The 25,738-nt window shown below is 43.8% G+C and overlaps 1 protein-coding gene across 14 annotated transcripts in view; it reads right to left on the reverse strand.

Moving 5' to 3' along the window:
• nrxn3a (neurexin 3a) overlaps positions 1-25,738 on the reverse strand; it is a 122,458-nt gene that overhangs the window by 77,242 nt on the left and 19,478 nt on the right. For 10 of the 14 annotated variants that reach the window (XR_009941575.1, XR_009941574.1, XR_009941573.1 and 7 more), the window contains exons 3-5: positions 17,971-17,991; positions 17,297-17,323; positions 16,154-16,222 (exon numbers count right to left, since the gene is read on the reverse strand). Coding sequence is in view for 4 of the 14 variants with exons in the window: in XM_037486933.2 (XP_037342830.2) it covers positions 16,154-16,222; positions 17,297-17,323; positions 17,971-17,991 (117 nt within the window). In the remaining 10 variants the exon portion in view is untranslated. The remainder of the gene's footprint in view (positions 1-16,153; positions 16,223-17,296; positions 17,324-17,970; positions 17,992-25,738) is intronic. The other 4 variants (XR_009941576.1, XR_009941579.1, XR_009941577.1 and 1 more) reach the window with 3 other exon arrangements.

The raw sequence follows: 25,738 nt of genomic DNA on the forward strand, positions 1-25,738 counted from the left end.
CGAGAAGCAAGAACAGGATCGGCTGTTTGTCCTCCATTGTTGTTTGCGGTTAGCTTTCAGTTTTCGCGCAATCGAATGACGCCAATCTACTTTCCAGTGCCGGCGCTCCGCACACGCACATCACGCGCTGCGCGTAGGGCACCAAGTGCCTGGGGGGGCACCAAAAAATCTGGGACGTGAAAAATCATCACAGTAGGCTACTAGTATAAATAACAAATAAAATATGTCTAAAGCATGTTAATATGCAAAAGCAATACAAAAGAAATAGGCCTAGACCAAATTAGTGGAGAAAAAGGAGAAAAACCTCCTGTGTGCTCCCCTCCCCCCACCTCCCAGTGGTTTGTTCGATTACGCCTCAAATCTCAAATGTGACAGACAGCTTTGAAATGGCTTCGAAAAGGCATCAAGAGTCGGGGGCGGAAAAAATAAAAAAGAGACAGCGGGATGACGCTCGCGCGTCGCTCTCAGCTAAGAAATGTTTTAAATCAGGGGTCCCCAAACTTTGTCTCGTGAGGACCGTTGCTAGCGGTCACCGGGCGGCCGGCTGCCCACATGTACTCGCGCTCATAATGTCCGCACGGACCGCCGGTGGGTCGTATTCGGTACTTGTCCGCGGGCCGCATGGAGTTTCTGTTACCGTCACCGTTTCTGTTATCATTTGTTTTTCATGTTATCGTTTACGTTTTTGCATAACAATCGGCTTCAAGAGGCATATCCCAATCTGTGGATTGCTCTTCGTATTGCACTGACTCTCCCTGTCACAGTTACCTCTGCTGAGCGAAGCTTGTCAAAGCTCAAACTAATCAAAACGTACCTGCGCTCATCAATGGGGCAGGAACGTTTAAGTGGTCTGGCTGTCATCAGCATCAATGGGGACGTGGCTCAGAAACTGTCATATGACCTGATAGCTGATTTTGCAGCTAGGAAATGCAGGCGTGTGCCTCTGTAGGGCCTTTGACAACTGATGGTAGTGAAAATGTTTGTAATATTGTTCTATCGGATAGCAGAATGGTCTCTTTTATAGAGATGGTAAAGTAAATTCTACTGTGCAGTTTGCACATTATTATTATTTGTACTTATGTTTATTATTTACTGAAGAAATGTGCACATTATTACTTACACGGTTATATACTTGAATACTTTCTGCGTTTACAATGTTCAGTTCCAAATCTGTGTTTTTAGTAATTGTGGTGGTGTTTGGTATTTATAATTTATAATTTAATCTTTTATATAATTTATTTCTTTTCATGTTTGTTTATGTAAATTCTTTATGTTTAGAAGTTATTTGGGGAATAAAGAGAACCTAACTAAGACATTCTGAATGGTTGTTATTCCTTTGGTGGTGGTGGTGGTGGTGGTGGTTCGTTGGTTGGGGGGGGCACCACCAAGCATTTGTGCTTAGGGCACCCAAATGGCTAGCGCCGGCCCTGCTACTTTCCGTCCAATACCGCCCCTATCAAGTGACGTTACCACTACTTTCTGGAATACACCACGCCTATCAAGTAAGGGTACTGTTGGCGGTGGAAACGCTCGCCAAATCATGGTTAACAGACCCGACCCGTACCGGCCCGTACCGTACAGCTCGGTGGAAACGCGCCAATAGAGAAACTGGTTCCCGGTAAACCAACCCAAGTTGTACATATTAAAGACATTGCGTGTGGTATTGCTGCTTGCAACTTTTTGAGAACCACTGAAGGGGAGCCATATAGGTCTTATAACCTATAGAGAGAGGGAAACATATTTGTGAATCTGGGGGAACAACTTCCCCCTAGTTGAAGTGTAATGTGTGATTGAGAGGCACATTTTAAAGCAATGCAGTTTATCTACTGCAGATGTGACTAGACCAAGGGGATCGATGGTGATACACAGGATGGCTAGCATTCTTTGGTGACGTGGTTGAAATCTTCCTGTAAATGAGACAATGAGACAAGCCAGAGGCTAAAGTTAGATTTTTGGCATCGTGGGCCATTAATAGGGAAAATGAAACACTGAAATATGTAAAACGGTGGACTGCCCATGTGCAAGGCACTGGTGCCGTTGCACTTTTTACAGTGACACATCACAGACATGTATTGACAGACCATCAAGTAGTGTGTTTCTTTATTGAGCTGTATGAAGGCTCCATGTTCAAGTCAAGAACATTCAAGCAGCGTGTTACTCCATGTTGTTTGTCATACTGGTCATACTTTACATGTGGGATTATACCTACTGATTGAAGAAATGGTGGCAGTATTGGTCATTTTTCTGAAGAGACCATGGAGCTAGATGGGGCCCCTTTCACAGACCCAAGAACTGCTGTTCAAAATAATAAAATAATTAGTCCTCCATCACAACAGGGGATTGGACAAAAAAGTATAATAATTAGACCCCTGTGTTTTGTTAAAGTTCCCTCTCGGGGAACTCGAGCAGCGTGAAGACGCTGTGGGAACGCCCCTGCGTGACCGCGTCATGAAGCACGTTTAAAATCTAACCAATGGCGAGCTGGTAGGTCATAGGCGGGGACGCCGGACCAGGGCGCTAAAAAGGGACCCGAAGGGCAGGACCATTCATCTCTGTGCCTTCATCTAGTGCGTGTGAAGTTTTTCCACCTAGTAATGGCTGAGCGGTATTGTCCAATGTGTTCCCCCTTGCAAGCCCGTTTTATTACGGGCAGTGACTCAGACGACACGCCTGTATTGTCTGCCTAGGCGTGGAGCACGCTCAGCTAGCCCTTGAGGGGCCTAGCTGTGCAGATTGTGTGTGGCAATCCCATCTTTCCGTCGAGCTCTCTTCACTGAGGAGCGGCTCGATGAGGCGTGCTCCCCGCGGCTCTGGTCCAGCTCGTCCCGAGGCAGAGCGCCGGATGTCTTCAAGTGGGATCACAAATGGATCTCGCGGAGAATTCCGGGACGGATGGGGCCTTTTCCCGGCCCTTCACAGCCGGATCCAGGCGCTCGTTTCCGGCGTCGGAGACACGCTCCGCGGCTTCCTCCACCCCGGACGAGACGCCGCTCCCACCTTCTCCCGGCTCCGAGGAGCTGGACGTGGTGAGCGTAGAGGCAGCGGAGGCTGACGCCGAGGCGACTCATTCCCCCGCTGCCGCCGAAATAAAAGAAAAGAAGATCTGCTGGAGGTCCTCACCGAGCCGCTGACAAGTCCCATATCAGCTGGCTGGCGGGTAAACAACAGCTTGCTGCTTCCGGTAAGCTGCATGAACGGTTTCTGCCTTCCCGTAGAGTACCTCCGCGCCGGTACTTGCCTTTCTTCCCGGACGCGTTTACAACCCGCTTGCGGCTTTGTATTCGTCAGTGGCGGAGGCTAAGCGACATGGCTATGCTAGCATGCCGGCCGCGGATGCGGCCCTGGCTCGGCGGCAATGCAGGCGGCTTCCTGCCTGCATACGATGGTGCTACCTCGTAAGAGCCCGTCGACGCCACGTCGTTAAGCTCGCATCACCTGGTGCAGCAGGAGAGCATCGCGCTGCATGCACCCCCTCGTCGAGGCTGGGCCGTAGTTCGTCAGGTGGCGGCCCCCTCGATTTTACGGGGTACTACCCACTTTGTTAGACCCTCAGCAGGCGCGGACATCGGTGCGAGAAGTACAGGCACTGCTGCGGATGGGAGCCTCGGAACGAGCTTCAAGATGCTCACTCTCAAACAGATCGCGGCACAGATCAGGTCCGAGGACTGGTTTGTCACGGTAGTTCTCCAGGACGCTTATTTTCCATCCTCCCATGACAGGAAGTTCCTGAGGTTCGCTTTTGGGGAGAAAGCTTACCAATATTGGGCTCTTCCGATCGGCCTAGCCCTTTCACCCCGTACCAAATGCGTGGACGCTGCTCTGGCACCATTGCGTCTCCAGGGCATTTGCATTTTAAACTACACAGACGATGGTTGATTCTAGCGCAACATAGAGGTGTTGTGCTTGCCCACATCAACCGTCTGGGGGCTGAGACTCAATGCCAGGAAAAGCGTGCTGTCCCCGGTGCATAGGACCACCTTCCTGGGCGTTGTTTGGGATTCGACCACGATGCGGGCACATCCGTCTCCCGTTCGAGTAGTTTCGATCCTCTCCGCAGTCAAGCAGGACAAGCTAGGCCAGCCACTCACTATGAAACGGTTTTGGAGACTGTTAGGTTTCCTGGCAGCAGCATCCTACGTGATCCTTTGCAGTCCGTTACACTTTAGACCGTTGCAGTGGTGGCCCACGGCCAAGGGGTTCTCCCCGAGGGGAAACCAGCGCCGTCTGATCTAGGTCACTCGGCGTTGCCTGCGGGCTCTGGCCATATGGGGGGCAGACACCCTGTCGAGACAGGGGCCGAGGCCCGGGGACTGGACTCCACCCCGAGGTGGTGGAGCTCCTGTGGAAAGGCGGTCTTACCGAGGTAGACCTGTTTGCCTTCAGAGAGACCACTCACTGTCCTCTGTGTTTCTCCCTCGCCCCGAGGCAGGATGCGTCACTTATAATCTATATGCATCCTGGAGTTCCTGCAGGAGCGTTTGCCACAGGTTTATTCCCGTCCACCATCAAAGTATATGTGACGGCCCTGTCGGCAGCCCATGCCCCACTAGACGGGCGTTCTCTTGGGAGACACCCGCTGGCATCCCCCTTCCTTCGTGGCACCCTGAGGCTAAGGCCAGCGGCCAGCACTAGAGTCCCGGTCTCTCAGGTGCTCCCTTTGAGCACATGGCGGAGGTTGCAGTGAAGTATGTGGCTCTTAAGACCCTCTTCCTGCTCGCTATTTCTTCCCTCAAGAGAGTTGGAGATATGCAAGCCCTCTCGGTGGCCCCATCGTGCTTGGAATTTGCACCCGGTATGGTGAAGGCGTTTTTCTCCCTTCCCCCGGCTACATTCCTACGGTTCCGTCCGCTGCGGTCGGGCCTATTGTGCTGCAGGCTTTCTGTCCTCCCCCGTTCCTGAGAAGAAAAAGCGTCGGACCAGGCGAAGCTTGACCTCCTCTGCCCATTCAGAGCCCTAGACCTGTACGTCCGCAGGACCTCCCTGTGTAGGCTCTCCGAACAGCTGTTTGTGTGTTTCGGGCCTCCCAAACACTGGCGGCCCGGTAATTAAGTAGAGGATGAGCAAGTGGGTGGTTTAGGCCATCACACTTGCTTATGAATCGGCCGGCCAGCCCACACCTTGGCTGTCCGGGCCCATTCTACTAGGGGTATGGCGGCTTCTAAAGCCCTGTTGTCTAGAATATCGCTACACAACGTTTGCATGGCGGCAGGCTGGTCCTCTCCCCACACGTTCGTGAGGTTTTACCACCTTGGCCTTAACGCTACACCTTGAGCCCAGGTGCTCGTCTGAGTGTGCGTTTTTAAAACTTTACACCACGGTCACTTGCTCATATGGTGAGTGGGTATAGGGTTCCCACAGCGTCTTTACGCAGCTTGAGTTCCCTGAGAGGGAACGTCTCTCGGTTACGTATGTAACCTTCGTTCCCTGAAAGGAACGAGATGCTGCGTAAACGTTCTGCAATACTCCCGGCCTGCCCATGGCACTCGATTTGGCCTTTCAGAGATGAATGGTCCTGCCCTTCGGGTCCCTTTATAGCGCCCTGGTCCGGCGTCCCCGCCTATGACGTACCAGCTCGCCATTGGTTAGATTTTACACGTGCTTCATGACGCGGTCACGCAGGGGCGTTCCCACAGCGTCTTTACGCAGTGTCTCGTTCCCTTCAGGGAACGAAGGTTACATACGTAACCGAGAGACGTTTCAACTTCATGAAGATAATTTTGGAGGTTAGTGGTCCGGATGAACGTAGGTGTGATATACTGACAAGGATTCCTACATTACCTTTCTCTACTTTAATATCAATGAAGGTAGGCGTAATACCAGAAACAACCTTGCTTTATAGTGACATGGTTGGGCCTCAGCAGCAACGTGATCAAAACGTGGTTCATGTTACGCTACTGTAGTTAAGCGGTATATGATGATTTTAGTTACTACTATTACAGGTTATTATATGAAAAATTACTTTCATATATATTTTACACAGTTTAACCCTTACGTTTTTTTTTTTTTAGGGCTGGGACAGAGGATGCTGCATATGTTTTGTACAGACCTTTGAGACCAAATTTTTCATTTTTAAATGAGTTGTGATTCCCATTTATACAATAAAGTAACCAGAAAGCAGGCCAAAATAAATTACAAAACACATAAATAAGTGTTGCCTAGAGCACAAATGCATTGACCTTTCAAAATGAAAATGAATTGAGGAGGTCAGGAGGGTAGGAAAGGGCAATCGAATGGCATTGCATGTTTCTGAACTGATAAAAATGATAAACACATTTGTTTACAGACGATACAAACAATTAAAAAAACACTTTTGCAGATATGTTCTCATGCACATCATGTCGTTTAACTGTATGTGGCTTTGTAACATTAGCTATATGGAGAACGTGGGCTGCAAGTTGTTAGTTCTTAGAACTAGACTTTATTAATCCTTGAAATGACTATCTCAATAGTTTGTTGCCATCAATAGTCATGTCTGCCTTGAGTAACAAATACAGCCTTCAGACCACCATTATAGAGCAGACTGTCTTTGAAGTACACACACTACCCCTGGCAGAAATCAATAGGAGGAGGATAAAATGCACTTCCATTTAATTAAGATAAGCAGCACATTCTCACTTATAATCTATTTCATTCTCCATTTCTCTCTCCCTCCATCTTTCTTTCTGTGCTGCTTGGCATGCCATTCCCCTGGGGTGTGTGTGTGTGTGTTTGTGTGTCGTGGGGGAATCGGGGTGATATTGGGAGGAATCTTGATTTAATCGTTTCCCAGATCGGCGCCATGCTTTTCTTCCCTTGAGGCATGTTCTCACTCCCCCACCTCCACAACCCCCTCTACAAAATACTGTCTAGGGACTGTTGTGCACTGCAAATATGTTTGCCCTGGGGCAAATGGACAACTGAGGTTGACATCTTCAGCTTGAACGGGATACAATTTATTGTAAGGACAACATTTTCACCTGCATTTTGTAGAAAATAATGCTGCGTTGGTTTTGGAAGAGGACAATGTTAGGACATCATACACCAAAGAAATGACAATCCAAAGGATGATGCTTATCCCACTCGTCCTGCGGCTATTCATGAAGCATTTTCAAGATAAGACACATTTGCTTCTAGCAGCTGTCTAGAAACATAAACTAGTGAGTTGGTTTTTTATCTATACACTGCTGTGAGATGTTAAACTATCATCTGTATACACAATGTGGATGTATTCACATTCAAATTGGCCAATGTTTGTCAACCGAGACAAGATTTAGAAAGGCACACACCTGGATTCTCTCCAGGTACTGCGGCTTCCTCCCACAGTCCAAAGACTTGCTCTGGGGATTAGGTTAATTGTGTGGCAAATTTGCGATTTTGGCTTGTACAAAAAAGGTTGAATTGAAATTCAGAGAGAGAGAGAGAGAGAGAGAGAGAGAGAGAGAGAGAGAGAGAGAGAGAGAGAGAGAGGCTGAATGTAATAAAACTAAAAACTAACAACCGTCAGTAGGATCGAAGATGGCATCGTCAGCCTGTCCATCCAACAAAGCTTGAACGAACCAGAGAATAGCCGGAAGCTAAAAAGATTACATATGTAAAATTTAAACCAATGTGCAAAGAAGAATACATTTTATAATGTAAAACACTGGACCACCAGTCAGGAACCAGTTCCGGTAGTGTATTTTAAAATAAATTGCAAGCCCTCAAACCCCCACCCTATGTAGAATAGATACACAATAACTTGTACTTGAAAACAACATTTGGCAATATTAATATAAACAATTGATCACTGGAGACATGATTATATATATTATACGTTTGCCCTCATCTTCATATTAAATTTGTATAGAATGTGTCATTTCTGCCTTCAGAAGCATTAACAGTTAAACAACAAAATTACTGAACATTTTTGTGAGGAGTTTGTCATAGCTGTGTTGCCTTTGTTTTGTCTGGATCTATTGTTTTTGTTGACACTGCTGTTTGTTGGCATATAATCTCTGCCAGCACATAGCTCTACGCATTTTTGGACTGCATGAACAGCTTGGATGAGAGAAGGTCGCAAAAAGCATTGTTTGAATCACATAAGGTGTGTGTTTTATCATATTTACATACAGTATACAAAGTAAAGTGAATAATGTATGCACACCACAAATAGTATATACTTAAATGACATTGTATCTTATGAGCAATGATCAATGCAAACATCTACATCCTGAGGGGAAGGTTTGCCTTGCAATCATTGTATGAATGGGTGTGAATGTGAAATTATGACTTGTAGGGTTTACACCGAAGTTTATTTGTCATACATCTGACTCTAAAATTCTTGCAGTTATTGTCAGGACATAAGGTAATTAGACCAGTTGGTTCTAATAATCAGTCACCTCTTGACCAATAAACCCAACACAATTGCATGTCTGACCAATCATCTTGCTGCAGTTTCTCTGAATAATACATTTTAAGACCACCCCATCCTATTGACTCATGAGCTGTGTATGTCTATGAATGTGTGTTGTGGCAAGCCCATGGGTGTGGGTTTCCATGTCACCAGGTACAGTTTAACAGTTTATTTTAGAATAATTGACCGTGTAGGAAGCTAACACCACGTCACCATTTCCAAGCCATTCTCGTCGTCTTCTTTTACCAGGTCATACGCGAGTTCTCTTCCAAAACAGTTTGGTACACAGGAGGTTAGTCAGGCAGTCCAGGTCAATTCCGTTAGTCTTCCACTTGGTTGAATCGGCTTTTCTCTACTTTCCGAAACTACGTTTCACTTGGTCTGTTCTCTCTCCCCTTCTTCCTCCCTGTTGGGTTGTTTGTTCCCCTTCTTATGCTCTCCTTAATTGCTAAGCTGTTCCCACCCTCTCCGCATTAGGCCAAAGTCCATATAAGGCTCGGGGGTGGTGCCATCTGGCCGCAAGGTACCTCCCCTCCATCCCCAACCCCCTCACCTCTCCCTGTAATCTACCACAGTGTATATGGAAAGTTGGAAGACTGTGCTAGGCTGCTGCTGCTGCTGCTGCTCACTCCTCATACAAGTGATTGATGCAAGCTAAAAAAGTGCAGTCACACACAACTTGGAGATATTAATTCAAAGGCATTGTAATATCTCCTTTACCTCTAATACCAACATCTCAATAACCCCCAACCACTTTCCTCCCATCTTTCCCTCCATGTAAAGGCAGATCATGAAGTCCATAAAAAAGATCAATAAAGCAGGAGCCCTGTCTATTCCTGATCACAAACCACATATGCAAGCCTAAGTGGCATAACGGAAACTCTTCCTTGGTCTACTGGTGTATTGCTGCAATCTGTATCCATCAGTGGGCTTTTGAAGGATATAACTGTGTACCAGCTTTGTATTTTCCCTCCCTCAACTGTCTCAGAAAATTAGAATATTGTGATTAAGTTCTTAATTTTCTGTAATGCAATTAAAAAAAACAAAAATGTCATGCATTCTGGATTCATTACAAATCAACTGAAATATTGTGTGGCAGCACGAACGAGAGGCAGAGAAACACTCAGGGATTTTAAGATTTCCAACAACGCCACTTGGGATAGGCCCAAGACCTTTAAAGCACACAGGTTCATTCTACTCAAAAGGAAAGGGCTCGTGGTTCCCCGTTTACAAAAACATTTTTGTAAACATTTAATATTCAATAAAAGGTAGGTAAATATAATTTACTATAAAATCTGGCATTTGTCACATAATCAAAAATAAACATAATCAAATGCTAAGGGCCCACTGGTGAGAAGGGCCGGTGGTGGGGCAAGAGAATTAATAAAACCAACTTAAAGAAAACAAACAAGAGTTCACCCAGTGATGGCACAAAATCAAATGGACCACTACCCACGCCACCAGCCGTGGTTCAAATCTGGTGTCGGCAATCCACCAGGAAAGCCAACCATAGCCCCCCCAGCCAGCGATGGCAGTAGACACGCTGGGTACCTCGTGGCAAACACTACAAATGTACACTTGGCAGCATTTAACAGTGGAGAACGCAGCAGACAAAGCAGCAGAGGCCCCAATCAACTGATGGTGCTGTCACATGGATCACCACCTATAGGTTTCAACCAGGTGATGAGCATTCCCTGTCAATGAACATGAAGTTAACTTTACTAAGCCACATTGATCAAGGCTTTTTGGAGGCTAGATTTCAGTAACGTACCCGTTTTCGAGGTCAAGAAAACACCCACACGGCGGCAGACATCTACCTGTGGCCACAATGACATTAGCCACAGAATATTGATCGATCTAACACGGAGAGAGAACGAGAGGACACTTACCACTGATCGAGAGGATCAAAGAGCAAAAGCTGAGCACGGTGCACGGAGCACTCTGTCGCTACTCTGCGCAGACAGATACCTGACCCGGAAATGATGCATCAGTGGGGGCACGAGAAGGAGGGCCGCACTTATATACTGCCGCCCTAGTGGTCAGCCAGCGCAATTAACTTCAGCAAGACAACCTTCCTTCTATACTGCTACAATTGCAAGCCATTTATTTTTTTAATATTGCTGATTATGGCTTACAGCTTAAGAAAAATCAAATATCCTATCTCTAAATATTAGAAGATTTATCACAGCAAAACAAAATCCAACATTTGAAAATGTCCATTAATGCACTCAGTGCTTGGTTGGGAATCGTTTTGCACGGCTTACTGCATCAATACGGCGTGGCATGGAGGGAATCAGCCTGTGGCATTGCTGAGGTTTTATGGATGCCCAGGATGCTTCAATAGCGGCCTTTAGCTCATTTGCATTGTTGGGTCTGGTGTCTTTCAGCTTCTTCTTCACAATACCCCACAAATTCTCTATGGGGTTCAGGTCAGGGGAATTGCCAGGCCAATCGAGGACAGTAATGCCATGGTCAGCACACCAGTTACTGGTGGTTTTGGCACTGTGGGCAGGTGCCAGATCATGCTGGAAAATGAAATCCTCATCTCCATAGAGCTTTTCAGCAGACGGAAGCATGTAGTGCTCTAAAATCTCTTGGTACACAGCTGCATTTACTCTGGACTTGATGAAACACAGTGGACCAACACCAGCAGCTGACATGGCTCCCCAAACCATCACTGACTGTGGGAACTTCACACTGGATTTCAAGCAACTTGGTTTTTGCTCCTCTCCAGCCGTTCTCCAGACTCTGGCGCCTTGACTTCCAAATGAAATAAAACACTTGCTTTCGTCTGAAAAGAGGACTTTGGACCACTCTGCAACTGTCCGGTGCTTCTTTTCCATAGCCCAAGTCACACGCTTCTTCCGTTGTCTTGAGTTCAAAAGTGGCTTGACCATGGGAATACGGCTATTTTAGCCCATTTTCCGGACACGTCTGTGAACAGTGGCTTTTGATACCTGGACTCCAGCTTCAGTCCACGGTCTTTGAAGCTCCCCCAAATTCTGGAAGCGACTCTTCTTCACAATGCTGTTAAGGCTGCGGTCATCTCTCTTGGTTGTGCAGCGTTTCCTGCCACATTTCCCCCTTCCAACAGACTTATTGTGGATGTGCTTTGAAACTGCACTCTGTGAACAGCTTGCTCTTTGAGAAATTTATTTTTTTGTCTTACCCTCCTGATGGAGGGTGTTAATGATGGTCCTCTGGATCAGCAGTCTTCCCCATACTTGTGATTTAGTTTACTGAACCAATCCGATTTTTTCAAGGCTCAAGAAACCCTTGCAGGTGTTTCGAGTTAATTAGACGATTCAAGTGATTAGTTGAATACCCTACTAGTATACTTTTTCATGATATTCTAATATTTAGAGATAGGATATTTGAGTTTTCTTAAGCTGTAAGCCATAATCAGCAATATTAAAAGAATAAAAGGCTTGCAATATTTCAGCTGATTTGTAATGAATCCAGAATGCATGACATTTTTGTTTTTTTAATTGCATTACAGAAAATAAAGAACTTTATCACAATATTCTAATTTTCTGAGACAGTCCTGTATAGCATTTTAGCATCATAGTCCTCTTGTGACCTCACATGCAAACATTATTGTGCAGCAGCAAGTAAGGAATTTGTTGCAGCAATACGGGTAATACAGTGAAGTCTGTCCTAATTGAAATGCAATATAGACCAAGCATTTCTGATTTCTGACCAAATTTTTAACTGTTAAACCTTTATTTAGACTGAAACCACTTACATGTTTATGTAAATGTTTATGATTATGATGAATCCACCCCTTTCCATATAATAATTATAATAAACTATTTAAAAAAATTGGGGTCAATATTGGTAGCCTTGATAATGCATTTTTCTTTTTTATTGAACATTCAACAGTCTTTGCACGGAACTCTCTTGTCGGAAAATTGTCTAATCATTTTGAATTGAATCTGCTGCTCTTGGCAAAGGTTTCTACAGTCGATGTTGATCTGATAGCGCTGTAACCATTTAAAGAATATATATATATTTATATATATATATATACAGTATATATATATATATATATATATACAGTATATATATATATATATATATATATATATATATATATCAGAGCACTATTGTGCTAACTTTAGAGCCACTGAAGTGCTTTTAGTGCACATTTCTCATATGTCATCAACATTCATTGACATAACCACATAGAGATGAAAGAGTTTAACCCTTGTATGGTGTTAATTTTTTTGTTACTCATTAGGTGGACCCGCTGCGATTTGGGGTTTTTAATTCAACACGATCAAATAATTTTAAGTTAAAATAGTCAACAAATGTTTTATTCATCCAAATTAGAAGCAATGTAAACAGAAAATATAGTTAACTTTGTTATAACACATTTACAAATTAAAGTGCTATTTTTTTGTTTTTTTAAATATCAAGAAAATCAATTATCAAGATATGAGTGGACAAATTTACAAAGAAGCAAGGTTGTTTATAACCATTGACTTTTATTTATTTGAATTTCATTAGTAAGCAGGTCATTTTACATAGCACAACACACAGGTTACATTGAACACATTACATTGTTGAACACATTGCCTTTTCATACCAGCAGATCTGCCACTATTCAAACACTGTGGCAGAGTTTTACTGTGTGTGTGTGTGTGTGTTGCATATGTGGTGCATGTATATTGCGTCTTGTATTTCTGTCTGTCTTCTGTCTGTGTGTCTTCTGTCTGTCATGGGTCCACACACTTCACAGCGTTTCTTTTTGTTACTACCGGCCGCATCCTAGAAAGATGAAAAGATCATGAATTTGACTAAAACCTCTGTCTTGCAAGGTATGAGTGTCAAACATATACTGCAACAGCATCAAACACTTACCTCAGGCTCTGCAGAGGATTCTGTAGGTTGGGTGGATGGGGTACCAGCATTGTCCTCCTGAATCCTCCTCACGGTGGTTGCAGAGTCTGAGGTTGTCAGAACATGCTGTCTTCTCAGGATTTGTGGTTTCAAGAGCGTTGCAGCTGTAGGCAGACAACAGCTTGTCCATGTTGTCTACCCCTCCTTTTGTGGCTTTGTAGTCCATGATTATCTCTGGTTTCTGCTGGCCAGATTCTTCCATCCCTGTGCTCATGAGTACCACATTCTTGGTTTTCTTTGGGACATACACTCACCGGCCACTTTATTAGGTACACCTGACCAACTGCTCGTTAACACTTAATTTCTAAGCAGCCAATCACATGGCGGCAACTCAGTGCATTTAGGCATGTAGACATTGTCAAGACAATCTCCTGCAGTTCAAACCGAGCATCAGTATGGGGAAGAAAGGTGATTTGAGTGACTTTGAACGTGGCATGATTGTTGGTGCCATAAGGGCTGGTCTGAGTATTTCAGAAACTGCTAATCTACTGGGATTATCACGCACAACCATCTCTAGGGTTTACAGAGAATGGTCCGAAAAAGAAAAAACATCCAGTGAGCGGCAGTTCTGTGGGCGGAAATGCCTTGTTGATGCCAGAGGTCAGAGGAGAATGGCCAGACTGGTTCGAGCTGATAGAAGGGCAACAGTGACCACCCGTTACAACCAAGGTGGGCATAAGAGCATCTCTGAACGCACAGTACGTCGATCTTTGAGGCAGATGGGCTACAGCAGCAGAAGACCACACCGGGTGCCACTCCTTTCAGCTAAGAACAGGAAACTGAGGCTACAATTTGCACAAGCTCATCGAAATTGGACAATAGAAGATTGGAAAAACGTTGCCTGGTCTGATGGGTCTCGATTTCTGCTGCGACATTCGGATGGTAGGGTCAGAATTTGGCGTCTACAACATGAAAGCATGGATCCATCCTGCCTTGTATCAACGGTTCAGGCTGGTGGTGGTGGTGTCATGGTGTGGGGAATATTTTCTTGGCACTCTTTGGGCCCCTTGGTACCAATTGAGCATCGTTGCAACGCCACAGCCTACCTGAGTATTGTTGCTGACCATGTCCATCCCTTTATGACCACAATGTACCCAACTTCTGATGGCTACTTTCAGCAGGATAATGCGCCATGTCATAAAGCTGGAATCATCTCAGACTGGTTTCTTGAACATGACAATGAGTTCGCTGTACTCAAATGGCCTCCACGATCACCAGATCTCAATCCAATAGAGCATCTTTGGGATGTGGTGGAACGGGAGATTCGCATCATGGATGTGCAGCCGACAAATCTGAGGCAACTGTGTGATGCCATCATGTCAATATGGACCAAACTCCCTGAGGAATGCTTCCAGCACCTTGTTGAATCTATGCCACGAAGAATTGAGGCAGTTCTGAAGGCAAAAGGGGGTCCAACCCGTTACTAGCATGGGGTACCTAATAAAGTGGCCGGTGAGTGTAGGTTACCAGGGACGTGTCAACCGTGTAGACAAACTTAGAAGAGATGATAGGCCTGTTCTTTGTAGGCAGCAATTGAGGAGGGAGCTCAGGTCGTTTTTTCTTATTGTTACCACCATGGTCAGCTTCCTTTTAGGAGCTCCTGTCCCAGCTTGTACGATGTAAAACAAATTGTCCCATGTGATGTTATGTCCACTGAGTCCCTGAGCCATGTCCAGGACAACTCTCATACCTTGACCCATACTTAGAGCAGGCCCAGACATGAGGAGGACAGGCTGAAGGTACACAGAACCTACAATTCCCACACTTTTACTAGCCCGGGTCCAGTGGACCCGAACACCCTATGTGTGATATAAATGTGTAGGGGGGGGTTACAGTGTGCTGTAGATGAAAATGTTGTCTGATATATGTCCGCTGTAGAAAATGAGCTAATGCCAATAAATCTGAGTTTGAAAAAATAATTCTTTATATTATTTTTGTTTTGTTGAAAAATGAAAACAGGTACCCACAGACCCGAACACCAAACAAGGGTTAAGACAGTTTTTTTGCTTACAGGAAGCCTGCACATCACAGCTACCATCTGCCAGGAGAAAGAATGTCCTTTGAATGTTTACAGAGGAAGAGAGTGGAGATGCCTGTTCTTGTGAAAACCTGAAAACCGAGCCTAAGTGAATGAAACTCATGAATCTTATATAGTGTACGGCACATGTGTCAAACCTACGAGCCAGATCTGGGCCCCCAGGACGTCCAGTGTTGCCCACCGGATGACTTTGCTATTGTTAGAATTACAGAAAGGTCCCCACGCATGCCAATATACATAGTGGCGATGGTGACGCATGGAGTGGTGTAATGCTCTGGGAGCCCCAAGGTTAGTGGTTCAAATCCCGGCTGCCCAATGTGCCATGTCGAAGTGTCCCTGAGCAAAACACCTAACCCCTAATTGCTCCCCAGGCAAAAATGTAATGCATGGGTTATAATGCAAAGTAAGTCGCTTTGGATAAAATCGGCAGGTAAATTAAATGCAACATAAAGTAACATCGGACATTGAGAGGCAAGTGTTTGTTTTTTTATATCAATTTGTTTCGCATGGCACCCCCCCCTCCCCTCCACCCCGTTGGCCATATAGGCCTCTGGCGAATCGTCAGTGCCACCCCTCCCTATGGTTTTAATGGGTTGGCCCGCTTATGATGAGTGGGCAGTATCTGGACCGAACCTGAACTGAGTTTGACACCCCTGCTGTACGGCATTTTAAAATATTACAAAACACGCGCACACACATCGTAAGAAAACAAAAGCGTCACACTCTTTTCTTTCTCTTTCTATTCAGGTTCTATTACTCACTCTGCATGCACCCTCAGTGAGAAGGAGACACTGAATAGTGAAGGAAACACATTAGACACCACACTTCTCTCAAACACTCACAGAGCAAGCGCCGTTTTTCATAGAGGCGGTAAAGGAAAGATTTCGAAAAAGCTGTACCTTTGCTTTTAGCTAGAGGGGCAGGAGGAAACCAAGACAGAAGAAAGGATCCACAGCCGAGACAGGGAAGAAAAAGAAGACATGTGAGACAATGTACAATGACAGCTGTACATCACAAAACACATGAAACATGCAAGCACAATATGATTACAGGATCTCTGCACCACAAAGGCTCCAGAGAACTACACACACACACAAGTTTTTAGGCTTCTAAAAACTTGTGTGTCAATAAATAAATCCTTTTTAGGACAATATTATTACTATATGTATTGACATTGTATGTAATAATAATCATTAAATCATTCATGATGTCATTCAATATATATACTCATTTTGAAATTGTTCCGTTCACACAATGTCGGAGAACTTCTAAAAAAAATGTCCTGTCCGATATTTAAAAACCCTACGGTTAAGGTTTGATGAGGTTTGACAAGAATGCAACTTAGGTAAGGTAAGGAGGCATCTTTCATCGAGGTTACAACAATAACCTGTTGATTAGGATTTGGGCTTGGTCCAAAGGAAGGAATCCGAATGGACTGTTAATAGAAACAAACAGCGGTGCCCTGTGTTAAAGATATTTTGTTGACCCATCCATCCATCCCAAGTATAAATAGTACAAATTAGAGAGGTACCTCCTTGGGTTTTTGTTTTCCTATAAAATGTTGAACACATGTGTGGACCGTATAGCACATATTATTAATTAACTTTATACTGGGATCATTTGCATATTGCCTGGTCAATAATTTTTCATATTCTGTCCTCTGTAACAAAGAAAAACAATTAATTGGCCAATTTACATTTAGTTACATAGAACAAAACACAGTATTAGTAAAGGCTTGTTGTAACTTTGTCTCCGACAAGCTTAAACTTTAAACAGCTATCTTTCTTAGGTGGAGGCCAGGGACTTTGCACCCCTTTATAGCGGCAGTGTGTTTCGGATTCATAGGGCAGGACTGCAAAATGAAAAAAATCAAACTCTATCAAAATATGCAGTTTCCTTTTTCTTGAGCACAAAAACATGCAGCTGCACGCTACAATGACACACAAAGCACAGACATGACAGAAAAGAGGGGAGGAGAGCCATACCTTGTTCTGCCAGCATATGTGCAAGGCCTTGAAAAGAAAAAAAGGGGAGGGAAGGTGAAAAAGCCAAAAGAACCCTTGAGCAAAGAGAACACTTAGTTCTAATACACTCTGGTATTGTCATGACACATGTTTTCTCAGGAGAGAAAGCATAGCATTAGAACACACTGACAGGTCGCACAAAGCTTTCTGTGGTTTTCCTCATTAGAATACCAGCATGTTAGCAGAAGAGATAGAACAACATTGAACCTCCCTTTTTCTTAGGTTCAATAATCAGCCTCACATTCACCACCAAAGGCCACATAGTATGTGCATTTTCAATTTGCACATCATTTAATTTGCCAACCAGAGAGGTCCCCAAAATATCAGCAATTCATGATTCTATCCTACTAGACATTTATTTGAAAATGTCCCGATTCTCAAATGAATTGTTCAGTTATGGCCAAATGCATATCTTAAGAGGTCAAAATGACTTTTGAAGAAAGAAATAACTTTAAAAAGGGCTGCAAGGACACCAAAAAACCCTGATAGCTCCAGCCCGGCTGTCAACGGTATGCAAGCATGTATGCAGTGTTCTAGCCTATCTGGAAAGCTGCAGCTATGCTAATGGTTGCTAACAAATATTAAATTGAATATATATGTGATATGTAATATATCTTTTTTCAATTCAAACTCACCTGGCATATCATTGTTGACCTCTGGAACACAAGGAGAGAGAGAAAACAAGCAAACAGAGCAAGTATTAGAAACATGCGTACTACTTGCATGAATATCATGCAAAAATATGATACACTTCATAGTCCATACAATGGGCCGGCAGTAGGCACAGCCATGTGCATGTCATTAATAATGTTGAAAGTTTTAGCATAGACCAACATTTGGTCTGGAAGCATTCAATCTCATTAGAAAAAATATCCAGCGTGATGCAGAGGCCTCTGTTCCTCCACGACTTGACCCGCTGATGACACACAAACATTTGGTTTCCATTATCTTTCACCGCAGACAGTCAGGCAAACAAAAAGGCGATGGCCAGAGAGCCAAAATAACGTGCTGATGCTTTTCCTTTTTTCAGAGACACTGTAATGTAAATGTGTCAAGGTTAATTCAGCCATGGGCCCACAAATATATACGAATCCAAGACTCCGCTGGAAAGAAAATTATATCCATGATTAAATTCTTAGAATATTTGTGTGTGATCATGGAAATGCTTTCTGAATTTTCTGAATCGTGTCAATTCCTAAATGAAGCTGTGGAGTCTCATGACCCATGACACAGTTAATGTTTGTCTTTGTGTAGCATATAAAAGGGCGTGTTTTTTTTTTTACTGTTTTTAAAAACAGGAAGAAAAAGACAACCCATAGGTGAAGTCCATTTTTAAAGGGAAAGTAAATGTGATATTATGTAAGGAAGTGGTAATTTCCTCTAACCAAAAAAAGAGACAAGCGTGGCATACAGTGGAAATGCAGCATTAGTGTCCCTAATGGAGGAACGTCAGAAGCTGGGGAAAGAGTTAACGGTTTCATTTTTTAGTTCACTCTACCCCTGCAGTTTGATTTTCTGCCTGATTCATCATCAGGAGCCCAATCTCTCTCTCCATCTTTTCCGATCAGCTGTAGTTACTGCTTTCATCATAACCTACTTCCTTTGACAATTTAGTACCCCTGTATTATGCCATAGTTTCCGGCTTGTGCGTGTGCGTGCGTGCAAAGAGAGAAAGGCCTGCAAACACACATCTTTAATGAGGTAGCAGCCAACACATAGCTACACAACTCCCAGTGGCTGGCTAGCCTAAATTAAACTCAATACAATTACTGTACCAGAGAGCTCTGAAATGTGTAATCTCTGGTATGAATGTATAAATATATATTCTCCAACTCACCTCAGACATCTCCCCCAAAAGTAAACACCAAACCGATCACCATTCTCTGATGTGGCTCACAATACTTTGAAAAATGTATTTATTTATCAGTGGACACATAATCTCAGTGAGAGCATGACTCTCTCTTATAATTCAGCAGGGGATTAGAGCTCAAAGTGGATTACCTAAAGGGATGATTCCCGATGTTTTGGATAAAGTAGGAACGCACAGTGATTAGTGAGGTATTTCAAATACTGCTTTCGTTTATCAGTGCTGGATTAACTAATGCTTCCTGGATGTATTAAAATGACCATTTTGACACACAACATTCCCACAGGATGAAGGCTTGAGTCGTAATAGTGTTGAGGGCTTGATTATTACGGTTTTCATCATCAATATTGTAACAGCCATCATTTCCTAACCAGCAGCCATGCTTCATGTTGATATGAACATAAGGGTGGCTTGAGATGCAGACAGGGAGGGCTGCTAAATCCATCTGCTTGTGTTGGGGTAGCAACACAAGCAGATGCAATGGTTCATTCAGGATACAATGGTGGAAGTCAGCCAGGTGCCACACAGAGCTGTAAACCAAACTGACAGCTGCTCCATTTCCTAGTTTTCGCTTGACAACTTTCTTCTTCACCTTTTTGTGTGTTTAATCTACAACTGTATATTTTGTGGCTTTTGTAATGACAACTTGGATATATTCTTTGACTAAGAAGTGTAACTGCTTTTCAGAATATGGTATTCACCATTAACAATTTTCGTTGTGTCGAGTTGTGTTTATATTAATGAAACAACAAAATGCAGACTCCGTAGTTCAAACTAGACTAGAAGCAGTCCTTTTATTCGTACCTTCCAAAATATAAGATGAAGACATATTTTGCATGTTTACCGAAACCATATGTTTCCAGGTAATGTGGCTTCCTCCCTCACTCCAAAGACTTGCAGGTTAGGTGGATTGGTGACGCTATTGGTGCGTTTCCACGGAGCGGTACAGTACGGGTCGGGTCGGTACCCTTTTATTTGTGTCTCCACTGAGAAACGTACCAAAAATCTGCACCGTGGCGTACAACTTTTTGGGTACCCTTCCGTTGGGGTACCTGGCACAGTTGTTTGGTACTAAAGGGCAGAGGTTGGAACAAGTCACTGTTATGCAAGTCACAAGCAAGTCTCAAGTCATTGCCCTCGAGTCCCGAGTCAAGTCGAGTCAAAGACGAAGCAAGTCCCAAGTCGAGTCACAAGTCAAAGCCAACAAGTCTCAAGTCGAGTCACAAGTCGTACCATTTTAGTTTCGAGTCATTTCGAGTCCTTTTATTATAGTGGGGACGGGGAACCCTGGGTGATGGTGCGCTGCCTCACAGACCTAGACTACGAAGGGAAGGGTAATGGTGGATCGACTGTGACTGTGTTATAGTACTGTAACGCTCACCCCAATGCTGCAGCGTAAATAAGGAGGCGATGACTGGCTTGCAACTCCGCTGCATTTATTTATATAAAACAACTCAACTTCGGTCACTGTTGGCCGTCACCACGCCGAACGAACACTTCCGCATACACGGCCCCCCAAAACTCGGGGTGTCTCGCGTAACTACAGTTGGTAACAGAGCATAACGTGAACACATGCAACATCTGCATAACTGATTAACTAATAACTTTAACTCAGCTCATTACACTACTTTAAAACGGACGTTGACATAATGTTGGCGAGGATTTCCATCGGAGTCTGAATCCGGGTTCAAAAATCCCGATTTTTGTAACCATGAACGAGCTGTCTCGTTGATACTGTCAAATGGACTGCAGTGATTGGATGTCTTGCAGGCAGCGCGCGCTCTCTGCATACAGGTGGCGCACATTTTTTTGACAGATGCAGATAAACAGAGCGGCGCGGTGGTGTGAAAATGTTTTCCCCCAGTTTTCATGGGAAGTAGCAAGTCTTCTCGAGTCAAAAGGCTCGAGTCCAAGTCAAGTCACGAGTCATCGGTGTTCAAGTCCAAGTCGAGTTGCAAGTCTTTGTACGTTATGTCGAGTCGAGTCTCAAGTCATCAAATTCATGACTCGAGTCTGACTCGAGTCCAAGTCACATGACTCGAGTCCACACCTCTGCTAAAGGGTGGAGCTAGACTCACTGTAGAACGTTGATTGGTTGAAAGAGTATCGTCATTTGCGCGTGCCGCAAGGGGAAAGACAACACACGAAGCGCCATTTTTAAACTACAACACCGTCGCAACAATGTCGCCGCGCAGCATTTACTTTAACAGCCACATCGAGAAGCAAGAACAGGATCGGCTGTATGTCCTCCGTTGTTGTTTGCGGTTAGCTTTCAGTTTTCGCGCGATCGAATGACGTCAATCTACTTTCCGTCCAATACCGCGCCTATCAAGTGACTTTACCATGCCTATCAAGTAAGGGTACTGTTGCCGGTGGAAACACTCGCCAAATCATGGTTAACAGACCCGACCCGTACCGACCCGACCCGACCGTACCGTACCGCTCGGTGGAAACGCGCCATAAACAACGTAATCTAAAGTTTAGGACCATTGAAGTGATATTTGATGTGTCGGGAGGGTTGTCACTGTCCAATGAAATAATAAAACAAATATCAGTTAAAAGTTTTGCTGCTATGTGGTTCATATATATACACCCCTCTCTGTCTTCCTCAGAGAGTGATCCACCTCCTCAAAGAAACATTTACATATTGTGACATTTGGAGGACGAAGGACATAATGAGCTGAAATAGCTATCCCTGATCCGTGCTTCCACTAACCTGGCAGGAGGCAACCAGGCAGACAGCTCAGAGAAGGAGAATCAACACTGGGAACAGGTCCCAATGTGCAGCTTGTGAATCGAGGTTGGGAAAGGGTGCCTATGAGCCTAGAAGGGTCACCAGTGCTCTCGCATCAATGTCTTTGTGAGTCCCGCATCACAGGGCTAAGAGGCTAGAGGGTGGAGGTACTGAAAAAAGTGGCATACCCATGATAGAAAGTAAGTAAGTACTCTGTCTATCTGGACAATTTTCTTTTGGTGGGGATAAAAGGAAACCCCTCTAAAGTATTCTGATGTGTAAAAATAAGTTAATATATTAGAGGGGATCAAAATAAATCAATACAACACACAAACAATAGCATTTTGGCAATCCCCTGAATAAGAATATTCACTAACCGCCCTGTGAGCCTTTTAAGAGCTATTTAGATACTAGGTTAAAGCAACATTTATGCGATGGCCCAGTGTGTGGAAAGTACACCTGTTGCAGTGACTAGAACATTTGATTGAAGTCCTATTTATCAAATCAATCCCAGTTTTGTCTGTAAACAGTGAGTTCTTGATTCTTGATGTTCTTCATGGAGTCCCACAAGGATCTTTGCTTGAACCAAGCACTGCATAAACTTCCATTGTTATGGAGATGACACTCAATTGTATCCATTGATCAAGCCAGTCGAGACCAGCCAGTTTGTAAGACTTCAGGGTATGGAAGTAAATCTGTGCCATCGGGGGTTGAAATAAAAAGGTGATTGAATTTCTAGCACTGAATATTTATGCATTGAAATTATGTACCTGAATGTTTTTCAACATTAAAACACCGCAAAAAAATTCAACCTAAAAAAAAAACTGTTGAAATATTCAGCCGCAAAAGAAATGACGGTTACAATATTAAACCCAAAAACCTTGAGACACCAACATCCGGGACACTAAGGTAGAGCAATCGATTCTAGATTCAAGACCCAAAACACCTTCGGCTTCGGATTGTATACATGTCCAATAATAACGGGGCTTTAACTCTTTATGCTTTATGCCATCAGTGTGGTTTGTGTCTGTAAGATTCCGTAATAGACAGCTGTAGATTAACAGACTGTATTGGACACAAACTAAGCGGAAGTTAAACGAGACATTCAAAGTCCACGTAACGTTAAATGAGTCTTCATGACCATGGGTAAACTTTATTGAGGATCTGGCACAACACAGCGACCTGCAAGTAGCGCAGAGTCTTACATAAAGGGATGTACATCTTAATGCGAGGCTTTAGAATTTATCTCAAAGGGATCCTGTATTTGCTCATGAAGTCTGAAACGAGAACCCATTTTTCAGTGACGGTGTTACATGCCTACTGGTTTTTGAACTACTGGTTTGGCTAAGGGTGCGTGTTTGTTTTTCCCCGGCAGGCAGGTGTTGTCTGCCTCCGTCACTTGAGTCGTCACACATTTGCAAACATATTGTGCTGAAAATGTTCAAAAATGCATCCCATATCCATTGCAGCGATTACGATTGTATAAGTGAGCACTACGTCACTGCCGTAAAATACATAAAAGAACATTTATTAAAAGTCCGCCACAACCAGGATTCGAACCGAGTCACGCAAAATAACGTTGTGCCACAAAGCGGCTGCGCTACACAGGATTTTTGCTGATTTGTATAGTCCTAATAAAGTTGTATATCGTCAGTGGCAAGCAAATGTTTTGGTTCAGGGTGAACATTATATGTTCTTTTATATATTTCTTCATATGTTGCCACACTGATGGCATAAAGAAGAGTTAAAGCCCCGTTATTATTGGACATGGCTACATTCCGAATCCGAAGGTGTTTTGGGTGCTCGCTCCTTTAGCTTGACGCACGCTCCTGATTTTGAATCTAGAATCGATTGCTCTACCTTAGTGTCCCGGATGTTGGTGTCTCAAGGTTGAAATTTTTTGTGTTTAATATTGTAACCGTCATGTCTTTTACGGCTGAATATTGTAACCATGTTTTTTGTTTCGGTTGAATATTTTTTCAGTGTTTTAATGTTGAAAAACATTCAGGTACATAATTTCAATGCATAAATAATCAGTGCTAGAAATTCAAGCACCTTTATATTTCAACCCCCGATGGCACAGATTTACTTCCATATCAGGGATGTCTGGGGGACATTAAATCTTTCTGATGTTGTATTCAGACAAAACAGATGACATCTTGATAGACCCAGAGCACCTTCAAAGTCAGTCATTTTGGGATATGGTTTCTCTTGATGGAATTGCTCTGATCAAGTAGCACCGTAAACAATCTTGGAGTTAACGTCAACCAAGATATGACTTTTATGACTGCCTTTTTTCATTTTTCAAATGAAATGAATAGACAATTTATTCATTTGAAAATGCTCGAAACACTACACTACGAACACTAACAAGTATTTAAAGAGTTAGAAAATATCCTACGGTGGTGTAAAAGTTGAACAATTTGTCAAAGCTATACCTGATACAAAAAAGAGAAAGCAAGTTGCTAGAACATTCAAGGCTGAATCCAGCGATATCCAAGACATTTCTCTCAGACAAACCTTGCTAAATACCTAATGCTACTAAATTTAGAGCAAAATAACCACCAAGCTCTGGAATCATAATACTCTTAAAGTACGACTCACACAGCTTCTTGTCGCTTTTGAATGACGTTAAGGGTGTGGAATTTCAAAGAAAGACGTCACTCTCAGCGACATTTACGCTCTACCCATTTTGGCTTCTGAGTGGCTAAAGCGTGGAACACACCAAGCCGACGGTCGGCCGTCGGGCAGTTTTCATGCGTCGGCAGACTAAATCTCCTCAGTGTGTTCCGCACCATCGGCCGAATTTGGTCCTGGTCGACATGTTGAATCGGCGTCTGGGCTTGTTGGTCAGTCGGGCCTTCTGATCATTCTGATTGACTGCCACCTGCTGGTAAAGAAGGTATTTTCTCTTACGCAGGCGCAGAACGGAGGTGCAACTTGGCCGTCGGGTGTTAAGAATCGGCTTGGTGTGACAGGGCAACTTTGGACCCAGACGTTGCCAATGTGAGCCGATTGTGCAGTCTGCTCACGTCGCCACTAGTTTGTCGGGTTGGTGTGTTCCAGGCTTAAGGCAGCTGTCGCACCAATGGCATCAGACGATTCGCAAAAGATGTTTTTGGAAATCGGACAGAAAAATAAAGTTTTCTCTGCCGTGAAGCCTGCACTAAAACCTCCGTTAGAGTAGTTCAATTTCCCTTTATCAACATGAACCTTTCCATGATTACTGTTTACACATTACTGTGTTTTTCCTGGTATCTCTTTGTTTTATAAGGCTTGATACCCTGTTGGTGATTGGTTTTCAGATAATTCTGAAAATTGGATGACTGAACTTTTTAAAAAGTTATATAGATTCATTTCTCCACCAGTGACATATGAACTGATTTTTACTCATCAGTACACTCACTATAGCCTGACAAGTTCAGACAGACAAAGTAGTTAGAGTTCTTACACCATGGGTATGCCATTTTTAATGTGGAGCCCAAAATAGGCCAAAATAAGGCAAGGCAGGAAGAGTTTAACAACAGCAGGGAGAGCTTGACAACTATACAATATATATATATTAGTATATAATTCATGGAGACAGCTTTTGCATTGGAAATAAAACTAACTGTGCAGAGGTATTCCTCCATGTGTCAAATCGAGGGGGATGAGTGGCAAACGGTCCAGTTTCGGACTGATAATCCTCGGAACATGTTGGTAGCTGCTAAACTACCTCCATCTCAACATTTACCCTGCAGAGGATGACCATTGTGTCCCTAAAAGACAGTGGATTGGAAAACATCCTAGTTAAATGAGACTT

Source organism: Pungitius pungitius, chromosome 14 (genome assembly GCF_949316345.1).
Source record: "Pungitius pungitius chromosome 14, fPunPun2.1, whole genome shotgun sequence".
In the NCBI taxonomy this organism is placed as follows: domain Eukaryota; kingdom Metazoa; phylum Chordata; class Actinopteri; order Perciformes; family Gasterosteidae; genus Pungitius; species Pungitius pungitius.